The sequence below is a fragment of the Brachyhypopomus gauderio genome, chromosome 14 (genome assembly GCF_052324685.1).
Source record: "Brachyhypopomus gauderio isolate BG-103 chromosome 14, BGAUD_0.2, whole genome shotgun sequence".
Classification (NCBI taxonomy): Eukaryota; Metazoa; Chordata; class Actinopteri; order Gymnotiformes; family Hypopomidae; genus Brachyhypopomus; species Brachyhypopomus gauderio.
Genome location: NC_135224.1, coordinates 21,916,262 through 21,943,132, shown reverse-complemented (window position 1 = coordinate 21,943,132; position 26,871 = coordinate 21,916,262). Strand labels below are relative to the sequence as shown.

The 26,871-nt window shown below is 42.7% G+C and overlaps 2 protein-coding genes across 9 annotated transcripts; both read left to right on the top strand.

Annotated features, from left to right (window-relative positions):
* Nucleotides 1-814: 814 nt before the first annotated feature.
* Nucleotides 815-13,590, top strand: tbl1xr1b (TBL1X/Y related 1b). Of its 5 annotated transcripts, none has more exons than XM_076972495.1 (16): nucleotides 815-832; nucleotides 2,924-2,992; nucleotides 4,320-4,420; nucleotides 4,596-4,741; nucleotides 4,832-5,042; nucleotides 5,416-5,548; nucleotides 5,824-5,962; nucleotides 6,304-6,367; nucleotides 6,458-6,555; nucleotides 6,649-6,709; nucleotides 7,080-7,201; nucleotides 7,471-7,545; nucleotides 7,735-7,862; nucleotides 12,569-12,734; nucleotides 13,078-13,179; nucleotides 13,301-13,590. In XM_076972495.1, the coding sequence occupies exons 3-16, from the start codon at nucleotides 4,363-4,365 to the stop codon at nucleotides 13,325-13,327; spliced, it is 1,530 nt and encodes a 509-aa protein (XP_076828610.1). In that variant the 5' UTR covers nucleotides 815-832; nucleotides 2,924-2,992; nucleotides 4,320-4,362; the 3' UTR covers nucleotides 13,328-13,590. The 5 variants fall into 5 exon arrangements, with proteins under 5 accessions (XP_076828610.1, XP_076828607.1, XP_076828606.1 ...); XM_076972492.1 differs by lacking the exon at nucleotides 815-832 and adding an exon at nucleotides 1,055-1,138; XM_076972491.1 differs by lacking the exon at nucleotides 815-832 and adding an exon at nucleotides 1,074-1,372.
* A 7,878-nt stretch (nucleotides 13,591-21,468) lies between these two features.
* Nucleotides 21,469-26,314, top strand: b3gnt5b (UDP-GlcNAc:betaGal beta-1,3-N-acetylglucosaminyltransferase 5b). 4 transcript variants are annotated; one of them, XM_076973264.1, is made up of 2 exons: nucleotides 21,469-22,686; nucleotides 24,793-26,314. In XM_076973264.1, the coding sequence occupies exon 2, from the start codon at nucleotides 24,953-24,955 to the stop codon at nucleotides 26,090-26,092; it is 1,140 nt and encodes a 379-aa protein (XP_076829379.1). In that variant the 5' UTR covers nucleotides 21,469-22,686; nucleotides 24,793-24,952; the 3' UTR covers nucleotides 26,093-26,314. The 4 variants fall into 4 exon arrangements, with proteins under 4 accessions (XP_076829379.1, XP_076829378.1, XP_076829380.1 ...); XM_076973263.1 differs by having other exon boundaries at nucleotides 21,469-22,745; XM_076973265.1 differs by lacking the exon at nucleotides 21,469-22,686 and adding an exon at nucleotides 22,776-23,053.
* The last annotated feature ends 557 nt before the right edge of the window (nucleotides 26,315-26,871 follow it).

Below are 26,871 nucleotides of genomic sequence, written 5' to 3'. Positions count from 1 at the left end.
ATTGCATCTCTAACTGCAGCTGAAATCAGCCTTTTATTTGACATCTGCACACAACATGCTAACACCTTCCTAGATGTCAAAATATCTACCAGCCAGGACAATGTTGCCTGACAACAAACTGTCAAGAAATCCGCTGTTCTGTTTTTAGGCCTGCGTGTTTGTTACTTGTATGAGCACCCAGGCCTTTTGGTAGGAAACAAACAGATTCCTTGGGTGAAACACACATCAAATATGTCAATGTGATTGTGTTTGAGGGTGAAAAATATGTCAACACACTTCTCAAAACAGTCAATAATCAGTGCTATTGTGTCCTAAGGCCACCACATGATGGTGAGACATAATTTTGTGCATTGGGTCTCCCTGGCCATATAACAGAACACCTCAGGTTTTAAGACACATAATGACTATTTAATTTAATCTCAGTACACTTTTCCTTAGCTGTTCCCGCACACTTGTGTGGACCAGGAGTGATGGTGACCTGGGTCGGACTCGTATGAAGGTTGACTTGTAATGCCATTAAAGTATTTGGTTTTTATTCATTTATTTATTTGTATCTAGCCACATAATCATACCGACGATTCCATGACACTTGGTCTCAACAAGACTGTATTAACCCGCCTCTGCTACCCTGTATAAAACTTTACATTCTCAATATTACTCGCAAAACGCAGACAAGCCCGGTGATTGTTGACTTTCTGAATCTGAATGACTGAGCAAAGGCGAAGGGGCGGGGTTAAGTAAATCAGCGTCCAACCCATAGACGTCTATGTTACAGCCATGCAAAAATGAGTAGGCAGGCGGGAACGGCTGGTGGGGCTTGGACGCTCACCATGTAGGTGGAGTAGGTGGCGCTTGCCGATATATTCGACGTTACTATGTTGGATGTTAACAACAGTAGTAGCAATCTACACATTTTAAACGCATTAAACACGAAAATATGTTACAAACCAAAGACAATTTGATGTTTTTAGATGTTTTAGATCGGAGGCGTTCCCTAGTTAAAGGGTAAAGAAGCGTTCATGTTTGCTAAATTCTTGCTTGCTGTCTTACTTTTGCCTGGAAGGTCACTTATGTATTCGAGGTCGTTTGCTTCCTTTAAGCCGACTAGCCGTCCATATGAGCCTCTGAACGTGCACAAGTTAGTTTTTATTATCCACATTTAACGAAAAACGATTAACCGCACCAGCATAAAGAAGAGATTGTGGTGTTATAAAGTCGAGGCACGCCATTTTGTTTTACAATCATATCGGCGTTTTGGACTGTTATTCAGCAATTAGCCAGCTAGCCTAGCTGTCTGGCTAAGCTAACTCCGCACGAGCGGTCGCGGCGGTTGACTGCACGAGACGGTGCGCGTGGGCTCGGGATTCGAAACGTAAGCGCTGTTTCATCTCGCCAGCTCGCGAGGCCCGAGCTGAATAAACACCTCGCTCGCTAACCAACGGGCTACCTTTACACTCTTGGTCCGTTTTATACACATTTCGAGAGTTAAACACGCCGTTTTACGTGCGCCTGAGGTCGGTTACTCGCGGTAAAAGCTAGCCGGGTGACTAGTTGTGCTGTCAAGTTCGCCAAGTCGCTTGCGAACGTCAATGGTTAGCACAAAAGCTAAACCCTTGACCGTTAGTCGCGCAGCTGGCTAGCGTGTGTGTCCGTGTGCGGCGGGGTGGGGGATGGTCACGGCGCGGACGGGGGGTACGGACCGTTACCACACCGCTACTGCAGCTGTACGAGAGCTCTTCGACCAGCCTGTTAGCCCAGCTAACGTTTAGTAGACCCAGAACGAGCCAGTTAGCTAGCCCGCGTTAGCTACTTGTGGTGACCTGCCCGTGTTTGAGTGACTCAGTACTCCAGAAGTTGACGTGTTAGCTCCACCAGTGTCGCTAGCTAGGCTGGATATCCAGCCAAATACACCGTAGAGTATAAACGAGCACGTTTGCTAGGTGGCCACCTTTAACGTTGGCTCGCTTCCCTAAGTTGGTTGTGGTAAAACTGTTAAAATATCGCACCAGATAGCTAGCTAGCATAGCCGCCTAGCGCAGTAGCTAGACCGGGTATGTCGCTAGCTAACTGGGGCATTTGAGTCGGTACGTATCGGTTATAGCGACAACAAAGGCGTTTATAAGCAGGTGGCATATAGAGTTACCTGTACCTGTTTCACACCAGTCTCACTGCAGTGCAGCAGGTTGATGGTTGTGGGATTTATCACTAGTTGATTAATGTCAGGTCTCTTAAACAATGACATGTTTAACGTTACTTTTCCCAAGATTAAGTAAATATAATGGCAGGTGACGTTAAGATAATTGACAAATGGGTACCACCATTAAATTCTGAGTGTTTGTTCTTTTCTCAAGCTGCAAATCCTAGTAAAACCGAATAATAAAAAAAACGTGTCGTGTTAAAGACGGCAAAACATTAACCTATATTATTAATTGGGTTTTCGTTTGCGGTTTATGCATGATGTACTTTCACGAACACTATCACACTTTTAGACGCCAGAGCGACGTTATGATCGCTTTGGTTTCTCTCCCATACGCTGCTCCTGTGTGTGTGTGTGTGTATTTATATAAATAAATAAATCCATAATTTCCCCCCTGTACACCGATTTTACCGCTGGTGCTACTGCAGAAGAGACACTACGGCGTAGGTCTCATAACTGAGGATCGGATGATGTCTGGCGTTTTGTTCTCAAAACCCTCTTATTTAACGTGGTGTAGTTTGGACACTTTGTTTACACCCAAGTCTCCTGTGTTTCTTTATGTAGTCAACGACATAGAATTTATAAAATAGTCCATTACAATACTTTTATTCCCAGTTATACATGGTTAGGGTATTCGTTGTTGCTGATTTGCTGTTTTAATTTTGTTTTGTAAGATGTGAAGAGGTGGATAAGGTCCATCACTTAGTGTTTGTTTTTCACAATCAGGCTGAAGAACATTGTTGTGTTCCCATGGATAACAGGGATCTAAGCATCTAATCCACACTTGATCTCATGGTAAGTTCGACAGTTTCCAGATACAGTTTTATCCTCGCTCCATGTTAGACCCTCTCTTGTCAGTCGAATACGGTGTTGTCTGGAGCCCAGAGTCTGATGGTGTTGCACTAGGCAACCCAATTGAGATGCTGGGTTCTTTGCTGTCATGGGTCAGAGACTACCTCCCTTTCATTGATGTGTTCACATTGACGTGCTGTGCAGGTCTCTGAAAGAATTATTTATATTTTTTATTTGAGAAAGCTTTACAGCTCTGTTTTTGCCAGCTTGCCAACAAATTTGACATGTTTGTGTAATCGTGATATGCCTGCATGCTTTAAGATTCCACCGTGCTTGCAAGTCAATTAATTTTGAAGCCTTTTTTCAGCGTTTCTTTAAGTTTTTCCCAGTGTTTATTTAATATTAAATTTACTAATACACAAAATCTCGGGGAGTAAAAATGAGTATGTGCTGCTTCCTGTTTGGTCTAGTCCCACTGAACAGTTAATCCAAAACAGCTTGTAAAATGAACACTGGGCTTTTCACTGCTCTCTGCGTGTAGTAAGAGGAGTATTGCATATTAATTATGACGCGTTGGTTACTACATCAGCGCTCAAGTGTATCGGATGGGTTATTTTTCCATTTCTAAACAACCTATTCACTTTTTAACAAAAAACCTAGAACATCATACATCTTATGTTTTCCATTGTTCAATTAGTAACAATAATAGTTCACTGCTTCTGCCATTAACTTAATTTACCCTCTCGCTACAAGCATTTCAGTGTATGGAGTCTCTACCATGCTGTGCGTATGCTGTATAAAAGTCTGTGATTTGAGTACTACAGGCCAGGGCTCAACGTGCAGCCTCCGCCTGTGAGCTGTAATTAATTCCATTTGCAAGCAAACAACTTGATTTGGCTCAGGGCCACCAAGGAAGACACAAGATCCTCCATTTCTTCATCTCTTTGTTCTGATATTATCTTTGGCTGAGCGTAACGGCCACAGGAGACCACGTGTCTGTACGAGAGAACAATAGTACATGGGGTTGAAGGGGTTTGGCCGTGTTTATAATGTGTATAATATTTTTATACACAAATATTTATTATATTTTAATAACAGTTTAAAATATTGATTTATATAATCTCAGAGGTTGCTACACGTGTAGGTTACCTTTGGGTTTCTTCACGGAATCGAATGTCTTGGTGCTCTTTTGTACGTGGTGGTGCTGTGATATCGGTATTGCGGAGGGCAGACACAGCAGCTCTCCTCTCGGGTCGGGTTAGAGAGTCCAGCTGTGTGCGCCGATAGCAGGCGTGACACCGGGAGAATACCGTCGTGTGTTCTTTCCCAGGCTCCTCGCACGCCTTGACGTCTTGGTTCAACCAGGATCCACGATGAGCATAAGCAGCGATGAGGTCAACTTCCTGGTGTACAGATATCTGCAGGAGTCAGGTAGGATTCGCAACACTTTGGTCTCTCATCAAATCTCATCAATGTCCTTTTTAAGGGGGGGGGGGGGGGGGGGGGGGGCATGTAGGCATAGGTTGGTGCCACGTGGGTAGAGATGGTGGCCAGGACGACCTTTAACCCCTCCACGACCCTAAGCGACCCTCCCTCCCCGTCTCAGGGTTCTCCCACTCGGCCTTCACGTTCGGTATAGAGAGCCACATCAGCCAGTCCAACATCAACGGCGCCCTGGTGCCCCCCGCCGCCCTCATCTCCATCATCCAGAAGGGCCTGCAGTACGTGGAGGCCGAGGTCAGCATCAACGAGGTGAGTCGTGCCCCCACCATGGCCATCGGGTCAGGGGGAGGGACTACGTGATGTAACCGCCCCCCGCCCCCCCCCCCCCCCCCCCCACAGGACGGCACGCTGTTCGACGGGCGGCCGATTGAGTCGCTGTCGCTGATCGACGCGGTGATGCCGGACGTGGTGCAGACGCGGCAGCAGGTGTACAGAGACAAGCTGGCCCAGCAACAAGCCAGCGCGGCCGCCAGCACGCCAGGGCCCCTCACGGCCAAGAACGGAGAGAACGCTGCGAACGGGGAGGAGAACGGCGCACACACCTTACCTAGTGGGTACACACACACACACACACACACACACCTACACACACACACCTACACACACACACCTACACACACACACCTACACACACACACACACCTACACACACACACACACACACACACACACACCTACACACACACACACACACACACACACCTACACACACACACACCTACACACACACACCTACACACACACACCCACACACACACACACACACACACACACACACACACACCTACACACACACACCTACACACACACAGGTATAGGTGTGCTGGAAATGGAAGCGCGTGCGTAGCTCCCTCAGTGGCCGGCACCGCAGCCCTGGTGTCTCCCAGCATGAAGTGCGTGAGCCTCTCCTGTGCCCTGTGCAGACCACCACGCGGACATGATGGAGGTGGAGCGCGGCGTGGAGATTCCGGCCAGCAAGGCCGTGGTGCTGCGTGGTCACGAGTCGGAGGTCTTCATCTGCGCCTGGAACCCCGTCAGCGACCTGCTGGCCTCTGGGTCAGTCCGAGTGTGTGCCACTGGTGTGTGTGTGTGTGTGTGTGTGTGTGTGTGTGTGTGTGCGTGCCGTCTCCTGTATGTTTAAATTCTTACGTGTGTGTGTGTGTGTGTGTGTGCCGTCTCCTGTATGTTTAAATTCTTATGTGTGTGTGTGTGTGTGTGTGTGTGTGTGTGTGTGTGTGTGTGTGTGCCGTCTCCTGTATGTTTAAATTCTTACGTGTGTGTGTGTGTGTGTGTGTGTGTGTGTGTGTGTGTGTGTGTGTGTGTGTGGGCAGATCCGGGGACTCGACGGCGAGGATCTGGAACCTGAGCGAGAGTTCCGGTGGCTCCACACAGCTGGTTCTGCGTCACTGCATCCGTGAGGGCGGACAGGACGTGCCCAGCAACAAAGACGTCACCTCGCTGGACTGGAACGTGAGTGTCTCACCCCCCCCCCAGCCAACGTCTGCTCCGCTCTGTGGTGACCTGCCTTTGGTCTCCTCTTCACCTCTCCGTCTCTCCCTTTGTCTCATCCCTCGCTCCCTCCCTCGATTTGAGCACAACATCCAACCGCAAGATCAAACTGCATACTGGCTTGACAAACAGGAGAGACGTCTGACGTCTGTGTGCTGGAAGTTGGCCCCTCTTAACAAGTTTGGGTTTGAAGTGTGAGAACTGTGGATCTTATATGCACCTGTTCACACCTTCTCTCTCTCTCTCTCTCTCTTCCTCCCCCTTCTCCCTCACTCTTTACCTCACGCTCTCTCTATGGACAGAGTGAGGGTACACTTCTAGCCACCGGCTCGTACGACGGCTTTGCCAGGATATGGACTAAAGACGGTGCGTCTCGTGGCTTCGCCTCTAACGCTCACTGGCACACCCGCTTGTCCCGTTGATAAATGACATTAATAAATGAAATGTGTCTCCCAGGTAACCTGGCCAGTACACTGGGTCAGCACAAGGGGCCCATATTCGCACTCAAGTGGAACAGGAAGGGCAACTTCATCCTTAGCGCTGGCGTCGATAAGGTAAGAGCTCGCGTTAGCCCGCTACACGCTCCGCTCGCTCGCAGACAGGTCAAAGGTCATGCGTGGTGCTAACCGGCCCCTTGTGCTCCTCAGACCACCATCATTTGGGACGCGCACACCGGAGAAGCCAAACAGCAGTTTCCATTCCACTCAGGTGAGCACGCAGGTGTCTCCTCCCTGGTTCCTTCTGTTGGAGTGGTTTGTCCTGGCTGGCGTCCTCCTGTGGGGGGGGGAGCTGCTGGAGGCGGCGTGTGGCACGTCTGAACGCAGTAGATTTGTAATTAGTTATGAACTCGTGCCTAGTGCAGCTACAGTGTCTACTGGGGGGGGGGGGGTCTGGGGTGTTTGCTCGAACTGTAATGACAATGATGTTTTTTTTTTCTTTCCTGTGTCCCTGCCTGTGTGTGCTTGCTGGTTTGTTTGTTGTTTTTGTGTGTGCTTCCGACCGTGACTGTGTGTCCACCTGCGGGTGTCTGTCTGGGTTTTGTGTGTGTGTGTGTGTGTGTGTGTGTGTGCGCGCACAGCTCCTGCTCTGGATGTGGACTGGCAGAGCAATAACACGTTCGCCTCATGCAGCACAGACATGTGCATCCACGTGTGCAAGCTGGGCCAGGACCGGCCAATCAAGACATTCCAGGGCCACACGGTAACGCCCCCTTTAGCCCTCTCAGCCAGGGCTGCCCAATCCAGCGCAGGAGATCTACCCACTGCAGCACTCCTGACGCTCGCGCTCAGGTGCTACCAAAGGGGCCTGACTAACCGCCTCAGGGTGTTGAATCGGGGTTGTAAACCTGCAGAGCAGTAGATCTCCAGGACTGGGGTTGGGCTCCAATCCTTTAACACTCACTTCACCCAAGAGCACTTGATGGGCGCCGAGCTGACCGCTAGGAGTCTCTCGTCTCTGTCCACACTCAGAATGAAGTGAACGCCATCAAGTGGGACCCGACCGGCAGCCTCCTGGCGTCCTGCTCCGACGACATGACACTCAAGGTGAAACGCAACTTCACTGTTTTTTCTTTTTGCTTGTTAAATATTTCTTGAGAACTTCCTGAACTTCAGACCAACCCATTGGCTGTTGCGTTAGTCCCTGTCTGTTGTGAGCGTTGAGCCGTACTGTTGGGCGCTTGTGTGGATTGTTGGGCTTTGAGGTCACGGCGGATTGTGGCTCTGGATTCGCAGCTCTGGAGCATGAAGCAGGACACCAGCGTCCATGACCTGCAGGCCCACAGCAAAGAGATCTACACCATCAAATGGAGCCCCACTGGACCTGCAACCAGCAACCCCAACGCCAACCTCATGCTGGCCAGGTGTGCCCTCACCTTCCTTGAACACACGCAGACTCGTCAGATCGGTTGTCCGCCATGGTTTCCCTCCCCCGGCTTGTGGGGAAACTGCTAAAAATAAATAGTAGTAGTATAGACTAGGGTTGTGCCGGTCATTTATGACCCACCATAGCGATGGATAGTAACCATTGCGATGCCACGCCCATTTTTTTTGTTTTTCAACAAACATGCACTGAACTTCTTTAGGTCTCCTTCACCTAAAACTTTAGCAGGGATTGTACGGAACATGATCAAATCAGGTATATAATTAGTTTTTTTTTCTACATGTCTTTATTAATTTTAATTTTAAATTAAATAAAAAAATTTTAATTTATTAATTTTTCAGTGAAAGCATTAATTTTGCAGTGCAAAGGTTACAAAATAAAATTGACACGAAGGTGTTGTAAACACGTTTATTAAAAATTTAACAACAAAACGAAGCGACAGAGCTTATGAATGGCTATGTCAAAGTCAAATTTATTTATATAGCACATTTCACAACACATGTTGTCACAAAGCAGCTTTACAATCGTTGACCTTCTCTGGCTTTAATAAGCTGCAGACTGGGGTGACCACACTGCTGAAAACTCTTTCTGAGGGCGTGCTGGTAGCGCATATGCAGAGATATTTTCGTGTGATTTTTGCCTTTATCGGAAATCTGCTCTGATTATTTTCCCACCATATCATAGCTTATACTACTTTTATTTTATAATCATTATGTTTTTATATAGTAGGCCCCTTTTAAATTTGGTCATTTGGACGATATCATCATCCATCGCGATGCTTCACTGTAAACATAGTCATCTGCCAATTAAGGAGACATCGCCCAACCCTAGTATAGACGCTGTATTCTGTCTGACTTTGGCTTTCCAGGATCGCCAACAATTATGCATTGGCTAGAACTGTATTGGTTTAAAAATTGGTTGATAGGCCGCCCAAGACTTCCGTTGCTACGGCTGTTGGTTGAAACAGTAAATGGTGTTAAAATATTTGAAGTGTATTCAGCTGTGCAACACCGGCATCCCTGATTCAGTCTTAGTTCAGTGGTACCTGGGAACCCTTAAACCAGTGGTTCCCAAACGTTTTCTGCCGTGCCCCCCTTTAGTAGATGAGAATATTTTTGCGCCCCCCCCCCTCTATTGACTAGGGATGCACCGATTCACGTTTTTCACTTCCGATACCCATTCATATATCTGAGGCTTAGTATCGGCCGATACTGATCCGATACCAATCTGATAGAGTAAAACAGTGCTGAATCGACTTAAAACATTTTATTTAAACACAGACATACTGAATTACAAATTTATTGAAAACTCTGCACCACTATAGCACACTTAAACACACATAAAAGCATGTAAAAACAACACAACTTGCATTTGTTCAGTCAGTGCAATTATGAATATAACATTGAATGTAAAATAATACCAAAGAACCTGAAACAGACAAACACTTTGGTCAAACATGAAAAAAATAAACTGCAAGAAACCTTTGAAATGGTTCAAGAATTCTAAATATCATTTTAAATAAATAAGGAGATGAAATAAGAGAAACAGCAATACCTATGCGGCTAGTTTGCTAGCGCAGACATCACGCAGAGCACAAAGCATGTAACGGCCAGAAATATGTGTACTGTCTCTTTAAGGGAGCGAGTTGAGCGCGCGTTTGGAATATTGTTGTTTTTTTAGCTTTCAGCCGTAGACCGACTCAGACCACTGCTCTTTATTTTATCTTTATTTTATTTCTGTAAGTAACGCATTCAATGAGCTTTGGACAACTCACCAGTTCATGTATGAACAGTCAAGTAGTGCTGGAGCCAGTGGTGGACGAAGTACAGCAATTATGTACTTGAGTAAAAGTACAGTTACATTGCATTGAATATTACTCAAGTAAAAGTAAAAGTATTCACCTCATTTTTTTACTTGAGTAGAAGTACAAAAGTATCTGCCTTCAAAAATACTTAAGTATTAAAAGTAAAAGTAAAAACTTTTTTTTCTTAGCGTCATATCAAAACCCCTAGGCCTACTCGATCAACAAGTGAACAACGAAACAGTGCCTAACATTTGCCTAGCAAACACAAAATACTCAAAACTATATTATATTTAAGTAAGACCAAGTGCTTTTGAAGCAACAACACAAAAAGCATTCATTCAAATTTCATTATTTTATTTTTCATTAATTTCGTTGTCATAAAACTAATAACAAACACCATCACAACTGATGAAAATCAATAAAAACACAACTGATAAATCATTCACTATAAACATTACATTTGATGAAGCATTACCTAAGTTTTGAAGAGGCGATACAGTATATGAAGAGGTTATACGTTGTCCACCACATGGCGGGATAGGGAAGTACACATAGAATAGCACATAGAACTAGAACTGTGTGCAGCCCAACCAACTGAACTCATAATATTAAACTTGGCCAAATAATTAATAATTATTATTATACCACAGTTAGTTCCGACCCTACAATGTGATTGGCTGAGAGGCGATCTAGGAGTGCCAATATTACACGTTATAGCACTGTAACCGAAGCTCTCCATGTATTACTCCGCCACATACAGGTAACCTAGCAACGCAGCATCGTTTACAGGCCAAACAGCGCAACTACAAACAAGCAGCAACATTATCAAAATGAATTACAGGGAGTTCGTTAAATCTATTGGCTTCGAAAGCATTTGTTTCGATCTGAAACTGGAGGATGAAGCTATAAATGACCAGCCTCATTCCTCCAATGAGCCAAGGTTTGTCACGCTTACAAACAATGATTTGGATGGGCTGGAAATGCAGAGAAACTAAGTTAATACCGTAAAACAAACGTCCTGGGCTCTTAATGTATTTAAATCCTGGTTAAAGAGCAACGACATTGCAGTCGATTTTAGTATTATCAACAAAAATGAAATGAATCAGCTTTTACGACGTTTTTATGGATCCGTCAGAAACGTGAAGGGAGACTTATATAGCATCAGCAGCTTCGTTGGTTTAAGAGCTGGACTGAACAGATACCTGAACGAACCTCCAATCAGCAGTGGATGGACAATAATTGTTGTACTTTATTTTTAATAAATACAACTTAATCAACAGTTGTTTTTGTGTATATTTACCTCTATAATATTTATTGGGTAAGGCTGTTCTAGTGTTGTATAAGTTTAGCAGCAAGCCATTGAATGGAACTATTTTAACTGGCGGAGTGTTTTTAACCAAACAGGTCGTATTTTCTCGTCCTCTTTAACTCGAAATCTTTCAATAAACAGCGATACTTGAACTGTGGTATAATCACAATAATACACTCGAGGTTCGTGCTATAACGGGTAATATTGGCACTGTGCTGATCTACGGCACTCGGCCTACGACCGCAGCGCCAATATTACACGTTATAGCACGAACCTCGAGTGTATTATTGCGTAAATAATTAATATAATAATAATAATAATAATTTTAATAATTTTGCTTCGCTTCGCTCATATTTGCTTGCCTTCGCCCCCCTCATAGGAATGAATTGCGAAGTTCGCTTCGCTTGGCCAAATTCGCGTGTATGTGTCCCCGGCTTTAACGTTTGATGTGGGAGTCTCCTGTGTTAAACTGGTGCTTAGCATCTCCACAGATTGCAATTTGGGTACTAGCACATTGCTTTGAATAAAAGCATCTGTTAAAAGTTGTGTATTTCAATGTGATATAATTAACCAGGGTGTATAAACCACAAACCACCCTGTTGGTAGTACTCATCTAATGGCGAACTTACCTCGATGTGTTTTTTCAAGTTTGACGGCGAGTTCATAAATCATGACCGTGATGTGTTCTTCGGAATGCAGAGGAGACACTTGAAGGAATACGAATTATTTTTCTTTTCGAGGAATTAAAACAATTCGGCTAAATAAGTCCAGGGGTGTTGGGGAAAGCCATCTGTTGCAGCCGTGTCAGATCCTCAGCCAATTAGCGTACAAATCTTAATCTCTTACTGAGCGCTGATTGGTTATAGTCTTTTATTAAGCGTTGATTTAAAAATAGAAAAGGAACGAGATGTTTCTGTAAATGTAACGAAGTGAAAAGTAAAAAGTTTCGCTTTGAAATGTAGTGAAGTAAAAGTATAAAGTCTTACCAAATAAAAGTACTTGAGTAAAGTACAGATACATGGAAATGTTACTTAAGTACAGTAACGAATTACATTTACTTCGTTACTGTCCACCACTGGCTGGAGCCCAGGTTTATTTTGGTCAACCAGCAAATAAACGGACTAAGTGGAATACCACCAGCGCGAGTACGAGTCAGTGATTCACCTCTCCTCTGTGTGCTTCGTGTTTCACTCGCCTGTTAACTGTCCAAGTTCACTTCTATCCGGGACAGAGTGGATATTTAAGGTTGAACTAACTCCGAAAAGCGTTACAAGCATAGAATTAGACTGAATAGATCTGTTTTTATGGATCGGTCACATTGTCACCGATACCCGATCTAGAATTTTTTCAGATATTAATATCGGAATCGTGCATCCCTAATATTGACATATGTGCACATGTTTTACTTCCAAGCTCCGCGCCCCACCTAGGGAACCACTGCCTTAAACAAAGAAACAGTGCTTGGTGTGTACTTGCTATACAGCGTGTTGAGACCAGCAGGTCCATTGTTGATGCTCTCGGGGCTGTCGTTGTGACCCGTCATGTCGTGTCCTTTTCCTGTCCCGTGGTGCAGCGCCTCGTTCGACTCAACCGTGCGGCTGTGGGACGCCGAGCGTGGTGCCTGTGTCCACACCCTCACTCGGCACCAGGAGCCCGTATACAGCGTGGCCTTCAGTCCAGACGGGCGCCACCTCGCCAGCGGCTCCTTCGACAAGTGCGTCCACATCTGGAACACGCAGGTAAGGGGCGGGGCTGTGCGCCACGCGCAAGTGTTCTTGATCGTCCGGCTTGATTGAATTATCACTAAACTAAACGTGGTCCTATAACTGAGTGGAAGAAGCGATCAAACAGTCGTTGTCCTCCCGCCTCTTTCCTGATCTGAGAGAGGCGGAGGGTTTTTCTACCACGTTTCCGTTCAGCGTTCACAACCTCACTTTGTCTGGCTCGACTTCTGAAAAGATGTAGAAGTTTGGCAACGCTTGCACTAAAGGTCACATTGGCCTGTGTTCCAGTTGTGTAATCTCTCTCTCTTTCTGTGTGTGTGTCTCTCTCTCTCTCTCTCTCTCTCGTGTATATATACAGAGCGGCGCTCTAGTAAACAGCTACAGGGGGACAGGGGGCATTTTTGAGGTGTGCTGGAACTCCACTGGAGACAAAGTTGGCGCGAGCGCATCGGACGGATCGGTGAGTCTCCAGACTCTTGACGTCCAGTCGACGACTTTTTGCTCAGCAAACCACTTAAGCGCAGAGCAGATCGTTGCATTGCTCTTTATTCAAATGTGAAGACCTGACCCGTCTCTTTCAGGTTTGCGTATTAGACCTGCGGAAATGACGCTGCAGACGGGAAGCCACGGACCGACTATGAATGTGTACATAGCCAAACTCGCAGAGCAGCCCCGGCCCACTGATACTGGCCATCGGATCTCGGCTCCGCGTCCTCAGCATGGACTCCTCCCCCCCACCCCTCTCCCCGGCCAATAGGAGCCTCTCCTTAAAGGACACGCTGTTCTCCATCCACACGGAGATGTGAACAAGGACTGTTAGATATTCCCACCCAGGATACATGACTAATAAATCACCTGTGTTCTACATGTACCATTTTATTTATTTTGATTTGTTTTGTCCCCTGTTCATTCCTAAAGCGGAGAGACGGCAGATGCTGGTGTGTGTTCTGCCCTTTCATCTTTACAGTAGATGAGTTTGTCTCTCACTTAGTAGAAACATGTTCAGCTCTTTTTGACAAGTCAAAAATAGTCAAATATCTGATTTTTGTTGTGCATTAGGTTTGTTTCTTTGGGGGGGGGGGTGTTTGTTTTTTGTTTTAAATGAGACCATTATATGATAAATGACATTAGGTTGATTTAGTAAGGCGAAAGGTTTGATTTTGATTTATGACCTATGCAACTGAGGGTAGGAAAAATGTAATGAATGCTTTGAAATTCATTTCATGCTCACAGCTTGTTTTGGCTTCGTCCTGGAGGAAGACGGCTGTGGCCTCTTTCCAGAGTGTTTATTGGTTTGGTCTGAAATTAATGGCTCGAATGCCAAAAAGCCTCAAGAGAAAATCAGCCTCAGCAAAGGCTGTTAAACAAAAAGCAGGATATTGGTTACTAAGTAAACCTGAGCAGTAAATAAAATTCGGTTATCGTGGGGTCATGGTATCCATTTCCACCATTTATCGGCCTCACCAGCCAACGCTATTTAGCTTCTGGCTTTCATACTGTTGGCCTTGGTGCGAGATCGTCGTTTGTGTTGCTGGGCCACGATAGCACCCCTAGTGACGGTATTTACAACTGCGGCTTTTTCCCCAGCACCAGTTGACGTGCGGGACTGGTTATCGTACATTAGAATAGTCACGCTAATAGGATCTTGTAACGAGCTTCTATGCCTTTCCAAATGTTGGCAGCTTTACCAATGAACATGAGTTGGACTTGCTTCACCCTTGTATGCTTTCAAAGTAGGACAGCGTTTCCTAATCAGGCCTTGGCATACCCCACAATGGTCCTCCTCTTTTGTCATTCCAGCTCCAAACACCCGAAGCAAGCAATCAGTAAAGCTAAATATGTGGTTAAGTGGTTGGGAGCTAAGACAGCAGAAATGTTGGCTGGCCGTGCCTGAGGACAGAAAATTATCTCGAATGATGTGCAGTCCAGATCATTTGTGAGGTTTTTTTTTTTTTTTTTTTTGTCACTAAAGTGTGAAGAAAGCATATGTGGAGGCTGTCATGGAAATACATTCTAACATTCATGCAAACACAGATTCTCTTAAAACATGCTACTGCTCTAAAATGTTGCATTTTTAGAAGTTGAAGTTCTCAAAGGGTATGGCGCACACATTTGGAGCACGTGAGACATCAAATGAGACATCAAGCTTCTTTATAAAATACCATTAGACAGTCATAGTTTCAAAGAATCAGAAGTGAACATTCAGACTGTAAGTTACTTCCCTGCACTTTAGATAGATGCAATGAAAGATTCCATTGAGCACTTAATCATTCTGGATATTTGTTTCGGGGGTGGAGGGGGGGAACTCTGGCGTCAACTTGTATTGACTTGGAACATTTGCTGGGTTATGTAGGATAAGAATACTTGTTCTAAAACAGGTCTAACCTAGTGGCATCCCAAGTATCTCTTCATTCTTTTGTGGCATATGGCTTCATCTTCTCTTAAGTGAATCATAATTTGCAGGTTTTGTCCAGAATGTCTCAAATTTTGTAAAGAAAAGAGTATTTTGATGCTTGCTTTAAATAAACAAAATACAGATTGTACCAGACACTATTTATTATATTGTCTATGACAGTGGAATGGTATTTTATAACATTTTGATTTTAAGATGTGCTTTTTATGAGGCATCCAGATCTCGGCTTGTTTCGGTCCTTCCTGAATGCCAAGCTCTCACCTTGCAGTGTTAATCACCCTATAGAGATTTTGTACTCTTGAAATCTTTTGTAATTTCTTTTTATTTGTAGTTGTCTTCACAAAAAAAGTACGTACCTGGGCGTATCTTTAACATCCTAGACTATGGAAATACTTTGATTTCCCCTCCCCCCTCACAACTAATGTTTTTGGCATTCTCTGACCCTTTTGCCACTAGTTTGTTGCTGATGCTTTCTCTGCAATGTTGATTTGACTTTTGTGATTTGAGTCAGATCAAAGTCCAAAATAAAATATATTTTGATAATGGTGTTACTTGTGGGTTATTTCCATCCTTGCCTGTTCATTACAAAAATAAATAACCAAAACAAATGCAAGACAATTGCCTGTTGGTGTATAAAGTAAATTGGAAGGGGATTGATTTTCTGCACATTCCTTCTCCCTGTAAATACCGTCAATAGAAGCATAACACCACACAAAACTAATGGTTACTGCTTCCTTGTGGTAATAAGTAGAATAGCATGCAGGGTTGTATTTTTACTTCATTTAAGATTAAGATCCCCCCTCCCCCCCAAATTTTTGAAGGTAGACATTTTCATTTAAAACATTCACTGGATGCAATATGCAATTAAAATGAAGTTTTCCAGTACAGTGATGATGTATGAACATCACCGAATATTCCAGTGTCCCAACTGCCTATTACATGCCTTATAATACTACAATATACTAGATCCTAATGATTTGAGATCACACACAAAATATGAACGCACTACTACGTTTCATACTAACGGAGTGGTGAAGATTTGCTTTGCTTTAGCTATGCTAACATTTTTGGAAGCTACAACTTGAGAGGGATTTTTCTTTAAAATAAAAATTGGAAGTGAATGTACTTATACTGTACAAGATTACATCACCAAAAACCCTCCAGCATAAGAGTATTGCTTTATTTACAGACTTAACATGTAAGTTCACAACCATCATACGTTTACCACAGAAACAATAATATTTCATATAGGGGGTTGCACTGATGTTGATTTGCTGACAGAATACGACACCTCCATGGGAATAATTAGCAAAACATTATACAACGCCATTGCATTTAAGAAAAACAGCTAACCCAGAATGAAAGGTAGTTGGGTTTGACAGCAATCTATCAAAATTACCAATGCAGTCAGTCTACGGATATTGACAGATGACCAGGAATCAAGTTCCCTTATGTATATACTGTACAGCCAACCTGATTTTGACACACAAAAGTCTTGATGGGGTGTAAAGTAGATTTGTATTTTTTCTGGTTAACGCTGCCTTCTTTTCTTTAGTTTTAGCAGTGTGGAAAAATATACCTCAGAATTCTTGCTGAATATATTTATACAGGCAATTGCACAACATATTTGCATTACCTTGAATATAAGAAAGGTGATACACAAATGAATCGTATGATTATTATCGGTTAAGCTATTCCGTCATTCAGTGGACAAAGCCATGGTGACTCCCACAGACATGCACCCGGAGCAAAGAAAAGAGAAGCGCAAAAAAAAATTATGAACGTAAAATGCGAGACGCAAAGAAAAGCAGTGACGCGCAAACAAAAGAAAGAAACGCAAAAGGGAGAAAGTATTGCAAAAAAAAGCAGCAACATAAAATGTGAAACGCAAAGAAAAGAAAGAAACGCAAAAGAGGGAAAGTATTGCAGAAACAAATTAGGAACGTAAAATGCTAATCTTATATTTGCGATATTATTTTTTTTTCGTCACCATTAAAGACCCTAATTTGACTCCATACACCTGAACCTGAACTCATGATTTGTTGAGAAAAACCTCTGTCAACTTCAGTCAGGTATCCAAAAATTCAACTTTAAATTCAAGTTCAGGTTGAAAAGTTCAAGTTGAAATTCAAGTTCAGGTTGACCTGATCTCATCTCCGAGGGCACTCGGAGGCGTGTCTAGCAAGTTTCCTGTAAGGGTAGAGTCCAGGTGACACAGAGGCCACTTCATGCTGCCACATGCCAAACAGGGACCAAACCCTTCCAGGAAACTTAGCTGAAAGGTGTTTTGTGATTGGCTAAATGTGAGCTCAATTAGCACTACGTTTGTTTGCTCGTCGCAAGTACCCCGGAGGTTTTCCTGACCTGAATTTTGACTTGAATTTTAGAATACCTAATTAAATTTCACAGACTTTGGTTTCAGATTATGGTTCTGGTGACAATTAATTATCCCCATAGTTGTGACCCACTTCCATTGTGTGGATTTGCAGCAGTTTTGCTGTATTGTATTTGACTTCACCCTTTGAAAATACATTGTTTTCAAGTTTTGCATAATCCACTGGTGCCTTCACTGTTGTATATTTTTGTATTATAGAGTTATCGTGTTAAATCCTGTTTGTTCCGTGTGTCACACCAGGTAGAGTTGGCTGCTGTTTATTTTGTGTTGTTGGGGTTCGTTACTATTTTGTGGTTAAGGTGCTAGGGAAAGGCATTTCTGTTTTGTTTTCCATTTTTATTTGGTATAGACAAGTGAGTTTTGACTGTCTTTTTTTGGGGGGGGGGGGGGGGGGGGTTATTTATTTGTTGGTTGTTATTTTCAGCATGGGCCAACCTGAAGACTGTGGTGTTTTGAGGAGGGGTGGGAGTTATAAAGAAACATGGAGTGACCACCCCTCGGTATCCTTCATCTCCCTTTCAAGCCCCTTTGGATTAATGTGATGGTGTTTAAGTGTTAAGATATTTTCACTCTGACCATAGGTGCAATTACATTGGGCATTACAGGTATGCTTCACATCAGACAACCATGAGGGCAGTATGGACGAAGTGGTTCTGCAGAATTGTGGGCTTTCTCTTCAATTTGGTCTAGTTTCCAAAGCAAGATCTGTGGAATATATACAAAAGGAAAAACAATGACCACCATTAACCAGTGGAGTTAATACAGTACAACTGAAAATCCGTTCCTATAATGTTAGGGGATTCTCTTAACTGATTAAATAAAAGGTAAAATTACCTTTGGTAGATGTTGACTACAGAGCTAACTGTATTCCCATCTGTGATGAGGTAAGAGCTCCTCACAGCTCTCACACCCCATCACCAAACTTACTCGATGGAGAGACTCTGGGAGGGGGCTTCCCATCTGTGACCCCTCTCTTCTAGTTCCGGGTCATCAGAAAGTGACACCAGTGGGGGGTGACCTGGAGGTGATGAACCTGCAGGATTGATGGTAATTAGTATGTATACTGTATGTTTTAAATTCCTTAAAAATGGACAATGAGGTGATCATTACCTTCTGTGGTGATATAAGAATGCACCATATACCAGATATAAGTCATACACCTCACTCGTATAAGTGGTATGTTTTATGTAAGGTAAGGGGTTATGTAACCCCTGGTTACATAACACTCATGTCCATTGCAATGGACACCAGGTCTAAATGTAAAATATAATGAAAATTTAAGAAACAAAATGGTCATATTCTAATAAAATAATCACGCAACTGGTGGATATCATCATGTATTTTTTCAGATGACCTTGCTTTGAAGTAGTTTCGGTGTGGCACAAAGTACAGGTGGATCTTACATTTGTCACAAAAGACAGTATGGCCTCTTGCATCCGGTGACCTCTCATCACCATAATGTGGGATGTGGCTGATCATATCAAACTGCACCAGAGGTGAAGATCTTACACCCTGGGGTTTGTGACAGACCCAAAGTAGCTCAGCAGACATGCTGGGTTTTCCACATTTTGCTGTCACTGCTTTATGTGCTACTCACCATATACTGGGCCACATTCATCTTGAACCAGCAGATTCTTGCTGAATATTGTACGTGGTCCAATAGTTATCAAATTACAGCTTATAATTGGACTTGGTGATATGCTAGCTGAGATGGTCCACCACTGCATCTCCAAGTCACAGCTGCTTCTTGTGATGTTCTGGTATTTCCGTTGTAGTACCGTGAAGTAGCAGGAAGCGGCCAAGCCACCTGTACCATACAGTATGTTTGTTTTACCAAGGACGTGGTTTTCCTTTGAGGTATTGACAGAGATCTACTAAATGGCACCATTTGTTCAGCAATGCAAAGATTTTCTAAGGGTAGTTCCAAGCATCTTCTGCGTATGGCATCTTGAAGTAGACGTACCTTGAAGAACACATCACCATTTTCTACTGGACAATTGTTGACAAAATGCAAATGTGACTGAAGCTGAAAGAATCTGTCACGGGACATGGTGTTTCTAAAAAAAAATACCAATATCCATCCCAGTTTCTCAGTACATGGAGACTCTTGGCATTTTCATCACTCCCGTAGCAAGGTGGAGCCCAACTACAGTCCTGATTTCACCTGCACTAGCCATTATGAAACCTAGTGTGCCGCGTTGCACAGCAAAAATGTTAGTGCTGTCTGGTATCAAATCAAAATGTTCGTAGGGACTCATGGGATCTTTATCGTCACTAGGGCCATTCTCAAAGGAAGTGTTAGTGACTGTAGTGAAAGCCCAATGACGTTACTAAATCTCCTCCTTCCTGGTTACGGGGCAGTCATGGCCTGGTGGTAGGGAACTGGTCTTGGACCGGAGGGTCGTGGGTTCGATTCCCAGACCTGAGGCAATGACTGTGGTGCCCTTGAGCAAGGCACCTAAGCCCAACTGCTCCAGGGCGCCGGGCTAGGGTTGCCCACCGCTCTGGGTACGTGTGCACCACAGCCCCCCACTAATCACTAGTGTGTGTGTGTGTGTGTGTTCTAACTGCACAGATGGGTTAAAAGCGGAGGACAAATTTTGATTGCGGTGAAAAAATCACAATTGACAAAATATGGCACACATTTAATGTCATATCCTCCTGATCCTCTGTCACTACATTGGCTTCTGTTTCTTCTTCTATGACTTCAGCTTCTTTCACCTCAACCTCAGCTGCCACCTCAAGGTTTTCTTCATTGTTTCTGTCCCTCTCTGAAAACCATCACAAAAAATCATATTTTACCTATTCTTATATGTGCATATACTGTAATTTGAGAGCTTGAGAATAAAGCACGACAGCACATGGAGAGCTCATATTATGAATGATCATATTATGAATGATCATACTATGAACTTCTAAATTTACCATCTACCTCTCCTACCTTCTCATCTGCCTCATTTCTTGATTCCAATCAGTCAATTTTCAGATAACTCCATTTACAAGGAGTTCAAGGAAGTCTACTACATATTCTAAAGGAAAAATTTTTTATATTAAATTACTATTTATAACAAATAACATACTGTACAATCATATTTTAGCCATGAAATGCTTAGATATTTCTTAACTTTGCCCAACTGAACTAGTGCTGGCTAATGTCTACCAACACCTGATGTCCATTGGGATGGACATTAACCTTTACAAATATCCTCAAATATATTCAAAATTTAGAAATATATTCTAAATATATATATATTTAGAAATATATTCAAAGCAAAATGAACTAGCATGAACAGATAATTTTAAGAGATGAAACGACCCTATTCCTCTTCCTCCTTTCCAGTCTCAGAGCCACGCTCGAGTCGTCTGATGACTGACGCGCTTTCCTGTCAAGACTTCATTGTGATTGGATGATCGTGAACCAATAAGTGACAAACATGATTTCACAACTACAATCACAGATTATTTTATTGGTTTAGGCGGGCACGATACGTCATGTCTATTGCAGTGGGTTCTGAAGGGGTTAAATCTACCTTTCAGCAGTACTCTGATAGATCAAGTGAACTATTTTAGAACAACTTTAAATAATTAAGAAAGGCCTCCGCCCCTCTAAAACAGACTGTAACTACAACATTGTCCGTTTTCTTACAGATGTGGATTTGTTCAATGTAGAATGCACAAAATAAAAACTTGCGAAAATATATGAACTACCGTCCAGGCCAACAGAGTTGTGCCGCCACTACGACCTACCGCAAAAAAAGTTCAAGTTAAACACAAATATTAAAAGTAAGAAATGTCAAGTAATAAATCACCCGTTTTAGCATGCGGATACTAGTCTTGTAAAAGTACTAAAGGGGAAGTGGTTCTGTTCCTGTTCGCAAAAACGTGAAGGTGCTACTGCACCGTTACCCGTGTTGCTCAATGCAGTTTGCGCTTAAATGACTCAAAGAGCTCCTCAGAAATACGCCCAAAAAGATTCACGACGAACAGCTAAACACCGTCAAGTGGTTCGGAGAAAACGGCACAAGTTAAAGATAAATAGCATTTGCTTGCTTTTATTCTGTCTAAATTACGTGAAATTGAATTTAAACTGCAAAAATTTGTGGCAGCATGCATAAAGGACATGCACCTTATCTCTATACCTAATCTTATAGAATGCGCTTAAATTAACTTTCTTCTAAACTTCAATAGAGTACCCATGTGCAGAAGATGACAACACTATCTTATTTCTCGACATCACACATGCAGAAAAAGTACAAACATGGTGTTTGTGGTCACAGAATTCTGTGGTAACACATTTTTCTGTAAAACTAGTCCTGGTTTGCAGTTTCTGAATTTGCATCGTGTTTCTGAAATGTAGCGTACGTGTTGTAGTTTTGGTAAATTTGCTTTACGTGCTTGGATTAATATTATCATTAATTTATCCTAAAAAAATAACTTGTATGATTCACAATGATTCCTTGTATATTAATCCTGTGGTGTTAACCAGAGTGGGTTCCTCTTCAGGCATAAAGTGTTTTCTTTGTCACTGTTGCTTTTTCTTGCTAAATAGAGCGATTTGCATCAAATTAGTGAAATGCATTAATTTATAAATGTACTAAATTACAGTTTCACCTCAAAATGTAACATAACCTAGCAGGCCTTTTGAGGTGTACGTGGACACCCAAGTTAAACATACAGTGCAAGGGCATTCAGTTTCTCTCCTACATCTCAATGTCCTTTCATTTTCAGCATTGGACGTGCATTCTTTAAATAGTAGTACAGCTTTTTAAAAGCAGTGTGCCCCAATATACAACCTTTCCCACGACAACGCATGTCTAATTAGGGCAATAACATTGAATCGCACAACACAAACTTATTTTGAAATGGTCTTACATGCCATTTCAAAAAGTCATCAGCAAAGCGAGAGCCCATCGTATAATAAGAAACTGAAAAAAGTAACAGCAGCGTTTGCAAAACCACGGAAAACCTCCCTCGCCCCCCTCCGCACAGAATGTGTTACCTAGCACAACACCTAACATGATCGCCAAGGCGTCCTTCACACACTTTCGCTTAGGTCCTCCACCAGTACGTTGGTCTAACGTACACTTTCAAACCTAAAATCTCTTTTTTTGGCGCCCGACGAATCTCCTGTGTGCTCATACCGAGTTACGTACCTGGAGGTATTTAATAGGATTTTAGTCTCCTTATAACATTAAATGACTCGACAGGTGTTGGTGAGGTAGGCGAAACATTGTTCAGTAGCTGTATGTTTTTATCTTTATAGGTCATGTTTTCATCCAATTGATTTTTTTTAAAGGAAACTGCTTTAGCTATTAAAACGTTTGTCGATATAAGTAGTTAACGTTTTAAGACACTTTCCGTTTCCATTGCCTATATCGACGTTTTTGTAAGGGTTAAACAGTTTTCATTAAAAAGGCACTTTAGTCTTATTAACTAACCGAGCAACGTGTTCGCACATCATGATAGCGCAGGACATACTTTGAACTCGCTTTTATTACCTTACCTTTATAACCTTGGGATATGAAGGTATTTCATGAAAATATGAATGCGTAGAGCATCTAAACGTCAAGTTTTCTGTAACGGGGAAAAAGTGATTCATAGTGGCATTTACTGTTTAGTGCTGTTTAACTAGCATTTGTCATTAAGTTATTTCGTTTGGGGAAACAAGTGAAATTGACGTTTAAGGACACAGTACATTATCTTTCCAAGACGGCAAGGAACTACCAACGTATTTTACTTAATACTTATCTTATCTACCGTGATGTTTTATTTCATTTGAAGAAACTGACAGCTAGCTAAGTTAGTTAAGCTAAGTGAACTAGTTAGCTAGCTACTAAAACCTGGAGCTCACAGCCAGGTGAAACAACCTCTGACAGCTACACAATTGTGTTAATTAGTTAACTCAGCAAAAAGACACATGCATACATTTAGTTTTATTTTTATTCAATTCCTCCCTCTCTCGTGTTGTGTGTGGGTGTCTAGATTGGGCTGGAAGTCATCTACTTTTCGTTCAGGATGTACAGGCCTTCCTCTGTGATATTGTCATTTTGAAGCGTATTTCTTGTTTGAAAACTGTCAAAAGTAAATGTAGAGCAACGTGTGACAAGGTGACCGTGATACCTGTGCATTCATGTAGTGTGAAAAACACACTTGTACATCATTACTGGCCGCATCACCTGTCTTGAAAGTTAGTGAAGAATGGTAATTCGGTAACTTATAAAATGAATATTGGGGGGAAGTAGATTAAATTTTTTCCTATGTTATTCTTGCCGTTTCTCATTGTTTTTAATCAGTCATGTGAAGCTAGTTTTCGTTTGTTTTGAAGCAGCTCGCCTACATAGGCGTGTTTGCTGACTAGGAGCAATGATGTGTTCATTTGTCTGTTTTTCTTCGCAAGGTGTTAAGACTCTAGTTGCTAAAGTTCTGTTATGCACAAGAGGCACTACATCCATGGTTTTAAATAATAACTCACGTTGCTGCTGTCATAATGAATAAAAAGTGCTATTGATATTGAATATGTTTACATGCACGTAATAATCTGATCATGGTCATTGTATTTCTACCATAATCTGTTTTTTTTCCATGTGCTCTTGTAAATCGCATACTCCCATCTGTTAGATTGGATTACGCCGATAAAGAGCTGGGCTTTAGTGCTGGCTGGAATTAATTGATAGGCTGATCTAGGTGTTGTGTATTAGGCAGAAGGAAAGATCTAATTGAGTAAGAAACATGCAAACATGCTTCTGTTGATTTGAGCTTGAATAACTAACATATCATTCGCTGTTGCTGTGACATTGCAATGTTCACTATTATGGCTTTGTTAAACTCCATGCATGTTTTAAGTTTGTCACCCTAGATATATGATGTAGATATTTGAAGTAAAAAAGGTGAAAATGTTTTGACAGCATTGTGTTTGAGTACGTGTGTATATGGCAACCGAGGAGGGTCAGTCAGTCCACACCTACACTCACCTACTTTTTAACCACTTAATTTACATTTAAGTTACTTAATCTAATTGAGAATTTATATTTGCATAATTTTGCAGTACTTTTTATTTTTTTATTATAATTTTTTTAGAAAGGTCCAGAATTGGGAATGCTTACTTGCATATTTTTTTTTGTCAAGCCACATAGATGTAATCGAATTGTTTTAGAATGAAAACTGCTTACTTTAAATTGAGAACTACCTTTCTTTTATGTAGCCTAACTTTAAAATGCACAATATTTATACTGTATGGTTTTATGTAATCTTGTTTCTATTTTCAGATCCCATGCTTTAAGGACTTCAGAGGTCCATTAAGATGGTCTTCGTTTTATGATGGAATTCCAGCTAGAACACATTGAATAATGATGCATAACGGACTCTGTGTAACATGTCCCATCCCCTCTGACCCAACTTTCAGCTGAAGACCTACCATGGTCCAAGATGTTTGTGAATGTCCACTGTTCACGAAAATGCAAACTCCGACATTTGATGTCAACGTTCTTTGTGGTGTTGATGGTCACGTTACACTGGGAAACTCTTGACAGTAGCATACTGAGCCATGTCAAGTCCTTCTCCCTCCGCCACATATTTACCAGCTTAGACTACATCAGCACTAATTTAACGATCAGCCGCGAGGAAGCCCGCAGGTTCAGCAGTCACCGATACTTGATAAACCACAACCAGAAGTGCACTGGGCAAAATATTCTGCTGCTGCTGTTTGTCAAGACTTCTCCGCAGAACTTCCAGAGGAGGCAGGCCATTCGATCAACCTGGGGGAATGAGGTTTATATAGAGGAGAGCCTTGGTGTGACTGTGAAGGTGTTGTTCGCGCTGGGCCTCCATCCTCAGCCTCTGCAGAGGGGGACGCTCCAACAGCAGCTGCTGGAGGAAGATGAGCGCCACCATGACCTCATCCAACAGGACTTTCTCGACACGTTCCACAACTTGACCCTCAAGCTATTGCTGCAGATAAGCTGGACACACTTTTACTGCCCCCATGCCCGATTCCTCATGTCGGCGGACGATGACATCTTTGTGCACCTGCCCAACCTGATCCGCTACCTCAAGGAGGCTGACCAGGCAGGCGTTAAGGACTTCTGGATTGGGAAGGTGCATCGAGGTGCTCCACCTGTTCGCAGCAAGGAGAGCAAGTACTATGTGTCTCAGGAGATGTATCCCTGGTTACTTTACCCTGATTACACACCTGGTGCTGGTTATGTCCTCTCGAAAGATGTCGCTTCCAGACTATACCAAGCATCTCTTACCCTAAATGCCTCTATTCATATTGATGACGTCTTCTTGGGCATTTGTGCTATTGCGATTGGGATCTCACCCCAAGACCACGTCTTCTTCTCAGGAGAGGGGAGGGCTCCCTACCATCTCTGTATCTACAACCAGATGATGACTTCGCATGGACACGAAAAGGACTTCCATGAGCTCTGGAGACGAGCAACAGATCCCGAGGTACAGCAGGTATCTTCAGGACTTTTTGGAAGGCTGTACTGCACATTGGCTAAAGTCAGACTACTGTGTATTCCACACCTTTTAGTATCCTACCCATGCAAAGCAGCTTTCTTGTGAAACTTGGGATTTTGCGTACTATGAAATCACCTTTCTCCCTTCATCAACACACTGCTTTAAACCCCTTTTGTGCTTATTGACATGACATTCGTCAGTGCTTTGTTGAACATAGTTTTTGACATTGCATACTTATTGTGAAGTTTCTTAGATTTCTAGTTCTTCTAGTGCACCTACAATCACATGTGGCTTCCTTTCAGTGTCCAATAAATCTACTCCAACTTGTTTTTGTTTTGGTGGTGGTTTTTTTGTGTGTCTTATTTATTAAACATTTATTTAATTCCATTTTTATTTAATTACATTTTGCAGATGCACCAAATAAATGACCAATTTTGCACCTTCCCACACAGTTGTGTGAACCTTCACTGTTCACCGTGCAAAATGTAGATGCAACAAGTCTTGGGTGAATTCATAGTTCTGTGAGAGAATAAGGCAGGTTTAGGGCTGCAGGAGTGAGGACTGTAACCTTAAGACCGACCAGCAGGTTCACTGTTGTGCAAGCATTGAACTTTCAAATCGTAGTAAAGCTGGTCTGTGGTTGACACTTGAACACTGATGCAACTTCCTTTTCTGCTGCTGCTATAATGCAGATGTGAATCCTCGGGAATAACAGAGCGTTTGTTATACAGGAAGGGCCGTGCCTTTTCATCCCCAACTGCAGTCATTATGTATGAACAGCAACACCTGAAACATATGCATGAAAGTTTGCATCTTAAGGCTGTCCAATCAGCAGTGATTGGTTGTGTGTTGCCTTCCAGAGCAACTGTGTGTGGAGATCTTTG

Excerpts from the sequence above, each read along its gene's own strand:
- tbl1xr1b (XM_076972495.1), top strand. The coding sequence starts at position 4,363 with ATGAGCATAAGCAGCGATGAGGTCAACTTCCTGGTGTACAGATATCTG. Across the intron at positions 5,549-5,823 it reads AGCGACCTGCTGGCCTCTGG|ATCCGGGGACTCGACGGCGA; the intron begins GTCAGTCCGAGT and ends GTGTGTGGGCAG. Across the intron at positions 7,202-7,470 it reads AGACATTCCAGGGCCACACG|AATGAAGTGAACGCCATCAA; the intron begins GTAACGCCCCCT and ends GTCCACACTCAG.
- b3gnt5b (XM_076973264.1), top strand. The coding sequence starts at position 24,953 with ATGTTTGTGAATGTCCACTGTTCACGAAAATGCAAACTCCGACATTTG.